Source organism: Apium graveolens, unplaced genomic scaffold, assembly GCF_009905375.1.
Source record: "Apium graveolens cultivar Ventura unplaced genomic scaffold, ASM990537v1 ctg4308, whole genome shotgun sequence".
Lineage (NCBI taxonomy): Eukaryota > Viridiplantae > Streptophyta > Magnoliopsida > Apiales > Apiaceae > Apium > Apium graveolens.
Genome location: NW_027418485.1, coordinates 64,943 through 80,464, shown reverse-complemented (window position 1 = coordinate 80,464; position 15,522 = coordinate 64,943). Strand labels below are relative to the sequence as shown.

Genomic DNA, 15,522 nt, shown 5'->3' with positions numbered 1-15,522 from the left:
GCTCATGGTTCTGCAGTGGAACTCTTCTGGTATTATTCCAATTTAATACTTGTTGCTTTAGAAATGTAAATCTTCCATTTCCCTTCTTTTTTTCCTTAACTATCTTTTGTAGGAGTATTGCTTTTCTTTTTCCAATCAAAAGTCAAAACTCGTGGAGTAATGTCAAAGATAATAAAGTTAAGATAGCTCGTGGAGATTGTATACGGTGAACTAATACCAATATATTATCAGATTGCATTGAAATTTTGGAACATATAGCACTTGTTTTAGTGTCAAATCAGGAATCAAAATGATATTACCAATATGTAATACCGTGACATAAATGTAGATCATATTTTAGGGTTTTAGACTTCAGGAATCGACAAGAAGTAGTGGGTGAGAGTATTGATGAGCGGCACCTGAGTCTATAATCCATGTATTGATGGGACTATTAAATTGTTTCTTATCGGCTAGAGTTGAACAGTTTGTTTTTTAAGTATAAAAGTACAAGGTATTTTTTGACTTAATCAGCTGCTGATATCGTCTATTAGACAAATTAATGGCTGCTTTTGAGTCTCCATTCTGATTATCTTGCTCAAGGTGTAAATGCATGTTCAGGTGCAACCTTTGATGTTTATGGTCATTTCTTTTTCCTATGTAATGTAGCCTAGTGGCCTATGCCATTTAGGATAGTCATGAAGTGCAAGCACTTATTATATCCTAAAATATTGCAATACTCACACTCTTGCAGTGCAATAAGGATCTGATAATCTTTGGTGATTTTTGTTGGATCACGTTTGTTGCTAGATCATGTTTGTTGCTGAATTATCAGGAATTAGAGATAAATGATCGGCAAAATATCATTAATATACTTCTTGAAGAAAAATTTCAACACATTTAGTAAACATGACTAATATTTGATAATGTATTCATAAGAATTTGATCCCATGAGGGTATGTCCTGGGCTATTTGTGTTAATTCTAGGTTGCTTTTGTCTCTTGTCTCTGACCGAGGAAATAGTCTGTATTGTCACGGGTGAGGGTGATGATAATTTGTTGTGTAGACGAACAAAGAGGGAAGCGCACGTTGTTTTTGCACCACATTTTCCTAGTTTATATTGTGTGTATGTTATAATTGGGCAAGGTGTTTTAGGAGTGCAAGGACAGACAGAAACACTGCAGAAAGTGCACTAAACGCAGATCTGCTCGAATGGTCGTAATTCTGGTAGGAAAGAGCTGTACTTGACAAGAACTATCCTCGATGATCAGACGAACTTGAGAACATGCGGATCATTGGTGTCAAGAACTACAGTTAATCTTATGATTGTTGATGAAAATGTAGAAATAAAACTTTCCAAATTAAAGAACACGCTAAAAATTCCGTATTATATTTCACTATCTTATGAATTGAAATCAAGCTCTGATCATATAACAAAATCAGGGAAGAGCAGAACTTTAACCAGTGAAGTTCTGTAATTTCAGGAGAAGATTTGTTTATCGTAAATGAAATGTAGAAATCTACAGACTACACTCGGTGCCTGTTTTCAGATCTGAAACAAGAGAGTATCTATAATCTTCTAGAAATTATTTATATATTGATTTCAAACAAACTACTTCACCAGCATGCATTAACTGCTAGCCAAGGAAGAGAGAAATTTTCACAGCTTAGAACAGTTCAAAAGAATTAAACAAATATATGTGTGCAGTTAACATCTTATGCTAGGTGAATATCATTTCTACTTTGGTTATATTGTTTCAAATAAATTTTTGATGAAATTAATCAAAAACTTTTATTGATAACTAAAATAGATAGTGCTTCGAACTTAAATGATATCATCGGAGAGATTAAAGTCTATACCATTTGTAAACCTGGCATGAACAGATCAAGTATATAAGCATCAATGAAGGATACACATGTATCCGCAAATATTTACATTTTTGTGATCAACCATAAGAACAAAAGAAATCATACAAGGCAGGGAAATGGTTACAAAAAATTATTTGCTCCAATATATCATATAACATTAGTTATCTAATTTCCATGTCAGCTGCCTTAAGTTATACATTTGGACAACTCAGTTTCCACCAACTTGCAACCAGCTTTACAAGAAGTTACAATGGAGGAGAGTATCTTTCTTTGTGACTTTTTGAACTTTAAGGCTAATTTTACATCCCAACTAACATTTTCCCTGTAAAATGAGGAATATTTACTATTAGAGAACTGATACTAGACATTTCTGGAAACAATAAATTACAAGCTGTATCAACCTGTCGTCATCATCAGTATCACATATGGCTTGCATCATGTCTTCGAAAGTAGAGCAAAGAACTAAGAGTATTTCCAATTCAATTGCCAAGTTTTCTTGCGTCTAAATCATTTTAAAGGATTACTGAATCAGCTACAGATATTTGCACGTAAAAACAAAATTAATAAAATTTTGCATTATTGGGGAATGAATAAAGCAGTAGAAGACATTTAGAAATGATATTTGCACGTAAGCACAAAATTAATAAAATTTTGCATTATTGGGGAAAGAATAAAGCAGTAGAAGACATTTAGAAATGGTATAGTATACGGTAGGAAACATACAATGGTATTTGGCTGCATAGTAGAACCCTGAGCTCTACGCAAATGATCCAATAAAGGAGATGGCAATCCATAGTTGAATATTTCATGATTCTTTGAGAGCCAAGTACCCCTCACCATATGCATGGTCCAATCAGACATTTGGCTTCCATTTTCAGAATCATCAGCATCATGAAGATCTAAATCTCCATAATGATTGAAAAAGGTATGAGAAAGAACAAGCAGTGACCAACGTCAAGCAAAACTTAGTTCTAGACTAAACATATACACATGTATCTACAAGCAAATCACTTACAAGATATTGCACACATAATCAGTAAGAGCATGAAAAGTCCTATTCTGAAAGGTAAAAGACAGAAGAGGTACCAATTGGAATGACATCATAGGGGTTGTCTGCTTGAGTTGAAAACCCATAAAACGTAACCAGATGAGAACAAGAGAGTTTCCCGTAACTCAGAAAACATTGTTCCCCTGCATTGCATGGTCTAGAAAGAGGGAACTTTAAGGAGTTTGTAGTGGAGTCTACTTTCCCATATTGCATTATGTGCGGATTTATCTGTGAAATAGCAAAAATGAGAATGAGCAGGGTGAAAACGGACACAAGCTAGAAGGGAAAAAGTCTGAATGTGCAATAAACCAACACCAGACCCCTGTGTTGTGGACTTATGCTATAAAAGGGAAGAAGGGCAAAACTGTCCAACAAGATATGACTAAGGGTAATTTAGGAAAAGAGCTACAGGAGGTGGAGTTATAGTGAGCAAAGGGGGAGAAATTAGGTATCCAGACATTAGTATCGAGTATTACCTACTTGGGAGAGCTCCAACCTCTCGAACGTTGGAAGGCGAGGTCTAGTAGAGTCGCTTGTAATTTGCTAGATCGAGTCATATCTGCTACTTATTAACTTAATACAAGCATCTGTTCTCAGTATTACTTGTTCGACTGGATTATTGTGCATTAATCAGATTTAGATTCATCCAGTCTATAGAAAATTTGGTATCAGAGCATACGATCTATGGGGCATCCTCCAACAACTCAACAAACAGAAAAGAGTGAAGAAACATTAGCTTGTCTTCATGCCTCTATCCGTAGCACGGTTACAGAAGAGGTGTCGGCGGCGGTGAAAGGGGCCATGGCGGCTATGGAACAGTTGTCGGATCGATTCATACGCAGTTTTGATGAGACCTTCAAGCGACAAGAACTGCACTTAGATGAAGCCACCAACCGTTTGGAAGGGAGGGTGAATCAAGCCCGTGAACATCAGCAAATGATGATTAATATGATGAAAGATGATCAATTAAAGTTTCAAGCTGAGGTCCGTGCAACTCTTTCAGAATTAAAGTCTCATATCAAAGCTCCAGCGAAACACACAGAGGTACATCCTAACTGTAGTGGTTTATCTATGGTGGGCAGGTCGGAAACAGGAGTTGAGGCAAGTCAGATGTATGGGCGTATGGGAAAGGGTTTACTATTTGGGGAAGGTAGTAATGGAGGTAAAAGTTTTGGTGGAGGACCAGAGCGTGGAACACAAGGGAAGGAGGGGGAACAAACTGGAGATATAAGAAGTTAGATCTTCCGTTATTTGATGGTAATAACCTAGATGGGTGGATATTAAGGGCAGAAAGATACTTTAACTTTTATACGCTGACCGAGGAGGAGAAGGTTGAAGCCACAGTGGTGGCGTTAGAGGGGCAGGCATTGTTGTGGTTCCAATGGGAGCATAGGAGGAGGCCTGTAGAACGTTGGGAGCAGGTGAAAGCTCTCCTCAGGCGCCAATTCCGTTAGCTCATGCTCAGGAGGGTTCGGTGGCAGAGTATCGCATGAAATTCATTGAACTCCTGGCACCGTTAGAAAACATTCCGGAAGATTTAGCATTGGGCCACTTTCTGATGGGTTTACGGGAAGATATCCGAGCGGAGGTTCGTCTGCAAGGCCCTATGTCGGTGGATCAGGCCATGGAATTGGCCATTATGATAAAGGATAAAAATCGCCTGAACACTGTGAGAAAGGGGGACATTAAAGGGGTATTGGGGTCAACTAGGAGTTTCAGTTTAGAGGGATCTTCAACGGCCAAGGAAAATTTCAGTTCATATTCCTCACCAAGTAAAGCTCCTTCAAGCTACTCTCAATCCATTTTCTCGACGGCACACAGCTCAGTACCACCAGCCAAACCAATGGGAGAAATAAGGCGTTTAAGTGAGAAGGAATTGCAGTACAAACGAGAGAAGGGGTTATGTTTCAGGTGTGACGATAAATGGGTTGTTGGTCATAAATGTCGTCGGAAGGAATTAAGTGTTCTGCTTTCACAGGGAGAGGATGAAGATGGTGAGTTTAGTCTGGACAGTCCACAATCACAAGAATCTAAAGAGCACAACAGTGACGAAGTGTGTCTTTAAATCTCTTTGAATTCAGTAATGGGAATTACTAGTCCGAAAACAATGAAGCTTAAGGGACGATCAATGGTAAGCCGGTGGTAGTTATGATTGATCCCGGGGCTACACATAATTTTGTGTCCCTCGATGCGGTGGAAGTTCTAGGTCTCACTTTAACTCCAACTAAAATTTTTGGGGTTTCCTTGGGAACTGGGGAGGTAGTGCTAGGAAGGGGAGAGTGTTGTTCAGTAGTTTTACAACTTCAACTTCAGGGAATCACTATAGTGGAAAATTCCTTACCATTATCCTTAGGCAATTCCGATGTGATACTAGGCATACAGTGGTTGGAAAAATTGGGAACCATGTCAACTAATTGGAAAACACAAACGATGAAATTTCCATTAGGCAACGAAACGGTAATATTAAAGGGCGATCCCTCGTTAGGCAGAACGGAGATTCCACTGAAAGCCATGATTCGACAGTAAAAAAAAGAGAAGGGGGGTGATAGGGATAAATAAATTATGATTGTATAATTAAATACTGCATTAATTGTACCAGCTGTGGGCTGCTAGGCCCAATAAAAAGATATATGATACTCAGACCAGAAAGGTTAAGCCTGATGGACCAGATCAGTCCTGATGGAATAAAAAAGGCCCAAAAGCCCTGATTATTAATTAATTTCGTAATTAATTAATAAGGGACAAATCAGATGTTGAAAAGAGTCCCGATAAGGATATAAATTCTTGGAGATTAGCCTCAAGGGGACCTAAAAGGATAAGGAATCAGTTTCCTACTACCTAGGACTCCAAAGTCCATTCTAATTATGAGACTTGCCCACCAAGTCTCCTATACCAAGTCCAATTCAAGGACTCCCAACATCTATATAAGAGGTCTCACCCCCACCAATCAGAACTACGTTTTTTGGCTTGATTCTCTAATTCACAGAGATACGTAGGCATCTCGTAAAGGCAGATTGAGTCACGAAACACGAGAGCAGCCATTAAAGGCCTTGAGCTCCCGAATCTTAGTAATAAATACAGCAAATAATAACCTTAGCTTTTTATCCATAACATTTGGCGCCGTCTGTGGGAAAGCAACAACAACCATGGCGAGAACACGGAGAACAATTGGAGCTCTAGAGGAAGGAACACCATCAGAGACAACCCAGGTGATTTCATCAACCGTGGAGGTTCCTCCCCATTCAACTTATGCATCTACTCAGGGGGAAGCCCAGACAGGGGCAACTCAACCTCAGCCACAAGGGACAACTCCCCCGACTATTCAAGGTACGAATCCTCAAGTTCAACAAGTACATATACCTGTGAATTCTCGACCCGTCGGGTATGAATATTCAACTGTTGTTACTACTAACCCCCCTTATGGGATGCCCCTTCACCCTGAGGTTGGAGGAAGCGGATATGCTGGGCGAAGCGAAGCACGAGGGCGGTCGCCCCCCTATATACGAGGTTTGGATCCTATCCCTGAGGATCGGGAATTTTCTGGTCCATACACTGAGAGAGACTCCGAATCTTCGGATGATGAAGTGGCTCCGAGAAGGAGGCGTCCTGGAAAAGAGCCAATGGCCGATGGAAGGCAACGCCCCCAAAGCACCCCAGGGGCGAATCCCCAAGAAGTGCAGGAAAGGATCAGGGCTCATGAGGCTGAAATCCAAAGGCTGAGGCGTGATTTGGAGGCTCACCAAGCCACCAGACCCCACATACCTCCTAGGGGGAGAAATCCTCCTCCTATCATAGACCTGGATGGTCCGGTAAGAAGGGCTGCAGTCCCAAGAACTGATCCAAGCAATCTCCTTCCCCTTGGAGATCCTGATGATCCAACTCCACCCTTCACAGAAGAGATAATGAATGCCCATATCTCAAGGAAATTCAAGATGCCCACTAATCATGTTAGGACATTCTCTAATGCACTGCTGCTGCAACCCGTGAATGATGCTATAAAGTGTCGGGCCTTCCCTCAAACCCTGTCGGGTATGGCTCAAAGATGGTACAGTCGCCTACCCCCAAATTCTATTGGATCGTTCAGAGAATTAAGTCAGGCTTTTATTAAGCAATTCATCAGTGGAAGAGTCCATGAGAAAAATTCAGCATCTCTTATGAGTCTTGTGCAGGGAGCTAAGGAATCCTTAAGAGATTACCTGAATCGTTTTACAAAGGAGGCTTTAAAAGTCCCAGACCTTGATGATAAGGTAGCCATGATAGCACTGCAACAAGGAACTAGGGATGAGTTTTTCAAGATGTCTTTGGCCAAACGACCCCCTGAGAGCATGTTGCAGCTCCAAGAGAGGGCAGGGAAGTATATCAAGGTTGAAGAAAGTATGAGGAAGACCGTAGTAAGTAATGAGCCCACTGGAGGCAAGAAACGAAAAACTGATTTGGAGTATATCGCTAAGGACAAATATCCTAGAACCGAACAAAACCCTGATTCAACCCCCAAGAAGGGAGGACCTGGGCAAAAGTTCACTGAATACGCTAAGCTGAATGCTCCCAGAAGTCAGATTTTGATGGAGATTGAGAAAGACAGAGATATTCGCTGGCCTAAGCCCTTGAAGGTTGATCCCGCCAAGCTAGATAAGGGCAAGTATTGCAGGTTTCACAAAGATGTTGGCCATGACACCGATGAGTGTAGGCAGTTGAAAGATGAAATTGAGTTTTTGATTCGAAAAGGAAGATTGAACAAGTATACTGGAGATGGAGGAGACAGAAATAATAATGGAAGGAAGAACTTTGAAGATCGTAGGAGGGACCAAGATGATCAGGGACGGAATCCCCAACCTAGAGGACCAGTTATAAACACCATTTATGGAGGGCCGAGACCTCGGGGGCCTGTGATAAACACGATCTTTGGAGGTCCAACTGCTGCTGGATTGTCCAAAAATTCCAGAAAGGCATATACTAGAGAGGTTATGCATATTGTTGGAGAAGCCCCGAAGAGGGCCAGGACAGAAGTAACATTGGCTTTTGATGATTCCGACCTAGAGGGTGTGAAGTTTCCCCATGACGACCCGCTGGTCATAACACCGATAATAGGAAATAGCCCGGTTAAGAGGGTCCTTGTGGATAATGGTGCTTCTGTGGATATCTTGCTCCACGACACCTTTCTAAGGATGGGATATAACGACTCCCAGTTGACACCAACCGACATGCCGATATATGGATTTACTGGAGTAGAATGTCCTGTGGAAGGGATAATTAAATTGCCAACCACCATAGGTACGGAGCCAAGGCAAGCAACGCAGATGCTGGATTTCGTGGTGGTAAAGGCTAGTTCAACTTATAATGCTATCATGGGGAGAACAGGGATACATGCCTTCAAGGCAGTCCCCTCTTCCTACCATTCAGTCATGAAGTTTCCCACCCGAAACGGGATTGGAGAAGAGAGAGGAGATCAAAAAATGGCTAGAAGCTGTTATGTGGCCTCTTTGAGGGCAGATGGAGTCGGGGGCAGGTTCTTCCTATTGAAGATATGGATGTTCGAGAAAATGATGAGAATAGAGGAAGGCCAGCAGAAGAATTGGTTTCGGTTCCTTTAGATCCCAAGAATCCTGAGAGGATGACTTTCATTGGAGCCACATTAGAGGAGCCCCTTAGAGGGAAGTTAGTGAAATTTTTGCAAGAAAATAGTGATGTGTTTGCATGGTCAGCAGCTGATATGCCAGGCATAGACCCGGAGTTAATTACTCACAAGCTAAACGTGAATCCAAGCCGGAAGACAGTGAAACAAAAGAAAAGAAATTTTGTCCCGGAAAGACAAGAGGCTATAAGGCAGGAAGTGGAAAAGCTCTTAGAGGCTGGTTTCATTGAGGAGATTCAATTTCCGGAGTGGTTAGCAAACCCTGTAATGGTGAAGAAGGCTAATGGATAGTGGAGGATGTGTATAGACTTCACCGATCTGAATGATGCATGCCCCAAAGACTGTTTTCCGCTGCCTAGAATTGATACTTTGATTGATGCCACCGCTGGACATGAGATGCTGAGTTTCATGGATGGGTTTAGCGGATACAACCAGATCAAAATGCATAAGGATGACATTCCAAAGGTATCATTTATCACTGACTTTGGTGTTTATTGTTATCTTGTTATGGCGTTTGGTCTCAAGAATGCAGGAGCCACCTATCAAAGGTTGGTGAATAGAATTTTTAAGGATCTTATTGGTAAGACTATGGAAGTCTATGTTGATGACATGTTAGTCAAGAGTTTAGTAAAGACTGATCATATAGCCCATTTAAGGGAAGCTTTTGAGGTCCTGAGGTACCACAAGATGATGTTGAATCCTACGAAGTGTGCTTTCGGAGTAGATAAAGGCGATCCTGGACATGGAACCACCAAAAACTGTTAAGGATGTTCAGAAGCTTACAGGAAGGGTTGCTGCGTTAGGACGATTCATCTCCAAGTCAGGAGACAAGTGCTTGTCATTTTTCAAGTCACTAAAGAACATCAAAGACTTTGTATGGAGTGAGGAAAATCAGAAGGCATTTGAAGAGTTAAAAAAGTATATGGGCCAGGCCCCGTTGTTGGCCAAGCCAGTTCTGAATGAAGTTTTATTCTTGTACTTGGCTGTTTCAGAGAGCGCCTTGAGCGCGGTGTTGGTTAAGGAGGAACTGAAAGTCAAGAAACCTGTATACTATGTCAGCAAAATTTTGCATGGTGCTGAGTTGAATTATTCAGCCATTGAGAAATTCGCTTTAGCCTTGGTAATGGCTTCAAGAAAGTTGCGTCCTTATTTTCAAGCTCACCAAATTGAAGTGCTAACAAATCAGCCACTGAGAAATATCATTCACAGTCCCAAGGCAAGTGGGAGACTGATTAAGTGGGCAATAGAGTTGGGAGAGTTCGATCTCAAGTATAAGCCACGTACGGCCATAAAAGCCCAGGCACTAGCTGACTTCGTGGTGGAATGTACCATACCCAACCAAGAAGTCGGGGGGCAGGAAGATACCATACCTCAAGACAAGGGAGTCGACAATGGGGACAGGGAGAAGAATGACAAGGAGAAAGAATATTGGGTTCTCTATTTTGATGGAGCATCAAAAACAAATTCCAGTGGAGCAGGGTTGGTTTTGCAAAGCCCTGATGGGTTCTTAATTGAGTATGCTATGAAGCTAGATTTTCCAACCACAAACAATGAGGCAGAGTATGAAGCCCTGATAGCTGGCCTTGGTCTAGCTGGGACACTTAGAGTCAAAAACTTAAAGGTCCGTGGAGACTCGAAGCTGATCATATCCCAGGTAAAGGGAGAATTTGAGGCAAGGGATGATACGATGGCTAAGTATGTCCGCCTAGTAAGGGCTGTGATGACCCAATTTAATGAGTGCCATGTTGAACACATTCCAAGGGAAGAAAATGTTAAGGCAGATGCGCTATCAAAATTCGCTTCATCTGAGATTGAAGAAAGTTCAGGAAGTGTGTACTTCCGTGTTTTGAAGACACGAAGCATAGATGTTAAGCTGCTGGCTCCCATAGGCTTGGGGACGTCATGGATTGATCCCATCAAGGCTCACATTCAGACCGGTTGGTTACCAAGTGATGCAACTGAAGCACGGAAGTTAACTGTTCGGGCACTAAGGTACTCTTTGATAGATGGGATTCTTTACAAAAGATCTTTCGTGGTTCCCTACTTGAGGTGTCTCAGGCCCGATGAGGCACGCTTGGCTCTTGAAGAAGTGCATGAAGGTATTTGTGGACAACACTTGGGGGGCAGGGCCTTGGCTCATAAGATAACTCGTTTAGGCTTTTATTGGCCAGAAATGATGGCTGATGCCAAAGAATATGTGAAGAAGTGTGATCGCTGTCAGAAGCATGCACCAGTTGTTAGACAACCCCCCGAGATGCTGACCTCTATCAACTCGCCTATTCCCTTTGCCATGTGGGGGATGGATATTCTAGGGCCTTTTCCTATGGCCACGGCACAAAGGAAATTTCTGATTGTAGCCATTGATTATTTCACCAAGTGGATCGAAGCCAAACCCTTGGCCAAAATCACAACTAAGCAGGTTGCACGATTCCTGTGGGAAAACATTATGTGCCGATATGGAATTCCCCGTATCCTCGTCACTGACAATGGAGCACAATTCAACAATGAGGAATTCAAGAAGTATTGTGAAGAAAATGAAATTGAATTACGATTCACCTCTGTGGCTCACCCGCAAGCCAATGGGCAAGCAGAGGTAGCAAATCGGATAATCCTGGATGGACTAAAGAAGAGGATCGAGAAGTCAAGAAATAATTGGGTGGATGAGATACTTCCCATATTATGGGCCTATAGGACTACCTGTAGAGTCACGACAGGAGCAACTCCTTTCATGTTGGCATATGGGGCAGAAGCAGTAGTTCCCGTAGAGATATCACATTCCTCTCCAAGGATTCAGGCTTTCAACGCAGAAGAAAATGAGGAAGGGCAGAGGTTAGCCCTGGATCTGATCGATGAAGTGCGAGATAAGGCACATGCAAAGATAGTAGAATATCAGAAAAAGGCTTCATTCTACTACAACCTAAGGGTTAAAGAAAGGTTTTTTAAACAAGGCGATCTAGTCTTGAGGAAGATAGAAGCATCTGGTGTAGGACAAAAAGGGAAGCTTGCCCCGAATTGGGAAGGGCCGTACAGAGTCAAGAGTGTTCAAGGTAGAGGAACCTACAAGCTAGAGACTATGGATGGATTTGAAGTCCCGAGAACTTGGCATGCACAAAACCTGAAGGTTTACTATGTGTAGGGCAGCCGGATACGATTCTCTCTCGTCAGGATGGCGAGTAGGTTGAAAAGCACCTTGAAGCTTTGCTTGCTTAGGATTTACATGTTTTAGTTTTATTACGAAGTTTATTATTACTTGTGTAAGGGACGAATCCCAGATAATTTTACAAAATTCATGAGTTCTTCAAAGTATGTTTGTGGCCTAACAAATCAAAATCAAATGCATGGATGCAAGCATAAAAGGTGATAAATGAAATAGATCTGATAGATATTACAAAAATTCGATAAATAAAGTCTCGAAAATAGGATAAAAAACAAAAAGCCACGCAGGGCTGAAAAAGCTCTAAGGAGCTGAAGTACCCTCGGCATCCATATCATCGTCCTCTCCGCTCTCGCTGGATGTCTCTGTCGTCTCGGAGGAGGAAGAGCTATCGTCCTCAGCTGGTCTGGAAGAAGACTCGGGAGGAGGAAGGAGTGGATCCTGAGAAACATGATCCGAGACTACTCGGGTACGAAACCTCTGTAGCAAAGCCTCGTCATCAGGGCAGACATAGTCCGTCGGGTTAATATCAGGACAAGCCTCGTTCACGGTCCCAAGGGCCGTGTCCCAACCAGTCCTAAAAAACCCGGGAAAGACTGAATCATCCCTAATCCTCATGGATTGGGCAAACTCCTCCGAGTCCAGATAGTTGTCTATAGCTTTATCCTTCTCCGCCCGAAGTACCACTAGCTCGGCGTTGGACTCTCCGAGTTCTTCTTCCTTGCGCTTGAGCTTCTTCTCCAGGGTAGCATACTTCTTCTGTTGCCTCCTGAGGGCATTGTCGGCCTTATCAGAAGCCCGCTTCCATGACTCGGCTTGCCTCACGGCGCCTTGAAAATAGGCGTTAGACTGAAACAAAGCAATCAACGAAGTATAAGGCAAGAAAATGCTACAAGAATGAAAGATAAAAGAGAGAAGGCATACCGAAGCCAGAGATTGGGCTCCCATGAGCTTAATCCTCTCAAGGTCAGGGGTGGCCACCACATCAGTAAAGTCCTTTGGAGTCACGCTATGGTAGGACCAATCCCAAGCATGTTTCGTGGAACCAACCACGGTGTCCCCTCGACGGAATCCCTAGAGAGGCTGGAAGGCGCCTGTGGCAGTAGCAGTAGGGGCAGCAGCAGTGATAGGAGCACTATGGCCCCCAACTCCTTCAGTTGAAGCCTCCCCCATAGGCTCTTTGTGCTTCTTCAAAAAGATAGGCTCCGTGGCCTTTCCCCGGGTGTCTAGGCCTGCGAGCCGAGCTTTCTTCATCCTAGCTGTTTCCTCAACCAAGGGAACATTGTCCTCATTAATCTCCTTAGCAGCTGAAACAAAGCAAAGGACAAAATAAGTGACGTTAATAATGCATGAAATGAAGTAAAATTGAGAAGGGAAGAAAAATACCCTGTTGAGAAACAGAGGATAGTCCCACATGAATCAGGGAAAACTCCTCTAAGAGAGTCCAGCTGGTGGTGGTGCCATCATCCTGAGTAAGCCCATTATAAATAATAGTTTCTTCAGGAGTTAAGTGAATGGATTTGAGGCTACCATCACTGACCTTCCCGAAGGAAGATCGAAAAAGTGTGCCCCAGTCACCATTCTCCCAACGTAACCCAACAAAACTATTCCTCCAATTTTGATTATTATCAGGAATAGAGGCGCTGTTAAAGATATGTTTGCTTTTGGGCCTTTGCTTGACATAGACCCAGCCGCAGATATTGGAAGAACTATTATAACACTGAAAGACCTTCCTAAAAACGGCTACAGAAAGAGGAAAGCCCTCCCTAAGACAACAAACCATAAAACATAGAATATTCCTCCAGGCGTTTGGAGGAAGCTGACATGGGTTAATTTGTAGATCAGCCAAAAGATGAGGAATAAAAGGATGGAAAGGAAACCTAAGCCCAGCATTAAGGACATCTGTGTAAATGAAAAGAGTGTCGGGTCTCCAGTGGCAAGTACGGTCACCACCAGAGACTGGAACTAATCTAAAAGGAGGAAGGACGTTATAACGAGCATTTAGTTTATTGAAATCAATGTTGTGCCAAGTGTTACAATGATTAAAAGAATCGAGATGTGCAGTAGAGGGATATTCATCCCCCCTAGTGTTAATCATATCGATTAAAGACATGTACGAAGAACGGATCTCGATATCCTTACCTCGTTTTGAAGCTGAGGCAATCTTCGCCGCTCTCTCGGAATTCTTGTCAGCCATTAGTAAAGCCTAGAAAACCTGAAAGTCTTGAAGGGAGTGGCCAAAAAAAAAAAACTAAAGGAAGAGAAGAGGGAGAAATTTGTAGGAGGAGTGGAGAAGTGAAATGAGAGGTGTGAGGAAACACACCCTCATCCCACCTTTTTATAGCCAAGAAGAAGGGGATTTGGGCCTCAAAAAAGCCCATTTGAGCCCAAAAATAAGAAGGTTCTGGAATTATCCAGAAAATCCCTGGAAAAATTAAGAGAAATTTGAATTTTTTTGAAGAATCTGGAAGAATCCAGAATAACCTTAGAAGAATTTGGAATTTGGGCTCAGAAATGAGGCCCAATTCTAGAAAAATCTTGAAAAACCCAAGGCCCAGTACCAAGGCCCAAATACAAAAAGCCCTATTTGAGGCCCAAAATGATTTTTTCAGGCCCAGGATTAATAAAGATAGTGGGCCCCAAGGTCAGCCCAATAAAACCAGCCCAGAAAAGGGCCCAATTAGTTAAAAATACAAAACCCAGTTGAAATGGGCCCAGGTTATAAACCAAAAAAGGGGATGGCCCAAAAGAATACAGCCCAGGTTTAAGGGCCCAAATCCAAATTACAGAAATATATGCAAGAAGTTAATTCAAGACCAATTCGACCAGGAAACACAAAGGAATCCTGATCGAAGCTCCTAAGGTCGAAATCTTGTCGATCAGGGCTGAAAAATAAGCTTAATTCGACCTGAATTAAGACTCATTCGACTAGAAATCAAGACAAGATCCTGGTCGAATGGATCCTGCCCGAACTTACGTCGATCTGGGCAACAAAAGGTGGCTAATTCGGTCAAAGCAAGGAATTCCGACCCAAAATCCTGACCGAAAATTCTCTGCTCGAATATATATAAAAAAAAAAAAAAAATTAGGAAGAAATCCTGGCCGAAATTCGACCAAGATTCCTGATCGAAACCATCCTACCCGAAATCCTGTCAACCAGGGCAATATGGAGGTTAATTCGACCAGGATCCTTGGTCGAATGGATTCCTGGTCGAAATCTGCATAAAAAAAAAAAAAAAAAAAGAGAAAAGAGAAAAAGAAAAAAAAAAAAAAAGGGAGGGAAAAATTCCTGGAAAATTACAGAAAAATAAGGAAATTCCTTAAATAATTTCTGAAAAATACTAATATTTTCAGAAAATTAGGGGAAAATCCAGAAATTAAGGATAAATCCCAGAAAATTAGGGAAAAATCCAGAAAATTAAGGATAAATCCCAGAAAATTAGGGAAAAATCCAGAAAATTAAGGATAAATCCCATGAAATTAGGGAAAAATCCAGGAATTAAGGATAAATCCCAGAAAATTAGGGAAAAATCCAGAAAATTAAGGATAAATCCCAGAAAATTAGGGAAAATCCAGAAAATTAAGGATAAATCCCAGGAAATTAGGGAAAAATCCAGAAATTAAGGATAAATCCCAGGAAATTAGGGAAAAATCCAGGAATTAAGGATAAATCCCAGAAAATTAGGGAAAAATCCAGAAAATTAAGGATAAATCCCATAAAATTAGGGAAAAATCCAGAAATTAAGGATAAATCCCAGAAAATTAGGGAAAAATCCAGAAAATTAAGGATAAATCCCAGAAAATTAGGGAAAATCCAGAAAATTAAGGATAAATCCCAGGAAA

At 41.8% G+C, this 15,522-nt stretch overlaps 2 protein-coding genes across 4 annotated transcripts; both read right to left on the bottom strand.

Annotated features, from left to right (window-relative positions):
• Positions 1-1,819: 1,819 nt before the first annotated feature.
• LOC141701728 (uncharacterized) lies at positions 1,820-4,880 on the bottom strand. Of its 2 annotated transcripts, none has more exons than XM_074505366.1 (4): positions 2,932-4,880; positions 2,569-2,750; positions 2,247-2,347; positions 1,820-2,167 (listed from the first exon to the last, which is right to left on the bottom strand). In XM_074505366.1, exons 1-4 carry the CDS (start codon positions 3,104-3,106, stop codon positions 2,032-2,034), a joined length of 594 nt encoding a protein of 197 aa, XP_074361467.1. In that variant the 5' UTR covers positions 3,107-4,880; the 3' UTR covers positions 1,820-2,031. The 2 variants fall into 2 exon arrangements, with proteins under 2 accessions (XP_074361467.1, XP_074361469.1); XM_074505368.1 differs by having other exon boundaries at positions 2,569-2,744.
• A 6,977-nt stretch (positions 4,881-11,857) lies between these two features.
• On the bottom strand, positions 11,858-13,901 carry LOC141701724 (uncharacterized). 2 transcript variants are annotated; one of them, XM_074505355.1, is made up of 3 exons: positions 13,066-13,901; positions 12,604-12,986; positions 11,858-12,528 (listed from the first exon to the last, which is right to left on the bottom strand). In XM_074505355.1, the coding sequence occupies exons 2-3, from the start codon at positions 12,625-12,627 to the stop codon at positions 11,983-11,985; spliced, it is 570 nt and encodes a 189-aa protein (XP_074361456.1). In that variant the 5' UTR covers positions 12,628-12,986; positions 13,066-13,901; the 3' UTR covers positions 11,858-11,982. The 2 variants fall into 2 exon arrangements, 1 of the variants encoding a protein (XP_074361456.1); XR_012566880.1 differs by having other exon boundaries at positions 12,394-12,528.
• Between the last annotated feature and the right edge of the window lie 1,621 nt (positions 13,902-15,522).

What these genes read in the sequence shown, in the direction of transcription:
- LOC141701728 (XM_074505366.1), bottom strand. Translation starts at nt 3,106, where the DNA reads ATGCAATATGGGAAAGTAGACTCCACTACAAACTCCTTAAAGTTCCCT. An exon ending in CTATGATGTCATTCCAATTG is followed by an intron (nt 2,751 to 2,931) that starts GTACCTCTTCTG and finishes ATCATTATGGAG; the next exon opens with ATTTAGATCTTCATGATGCT. An exon ending in GATACTGATGATGACGACAG is followed by an intron (nt 2,168 to 2,246) that starts GTTGATACAGCT and finishes CTCATTTTACAG; the next exon opens with GGAAAATGTTAGTTGGGATG.
- LOC141701724 (XM_074505355.1), bottom strand. Translation starts at nt 12,627, where the DNA reads ATGGGAGCCCAATCTCTGGCTTCG. An exon ending in GAGCCCAATCTCTGGCTTCG is followed by an intron (nt 12,529 to 12,603) that starts GTATGCCTTCTC and finishes GCTTTGTTTCAG; the next exon opens with TCTAACGCCTATTTTCAAGG.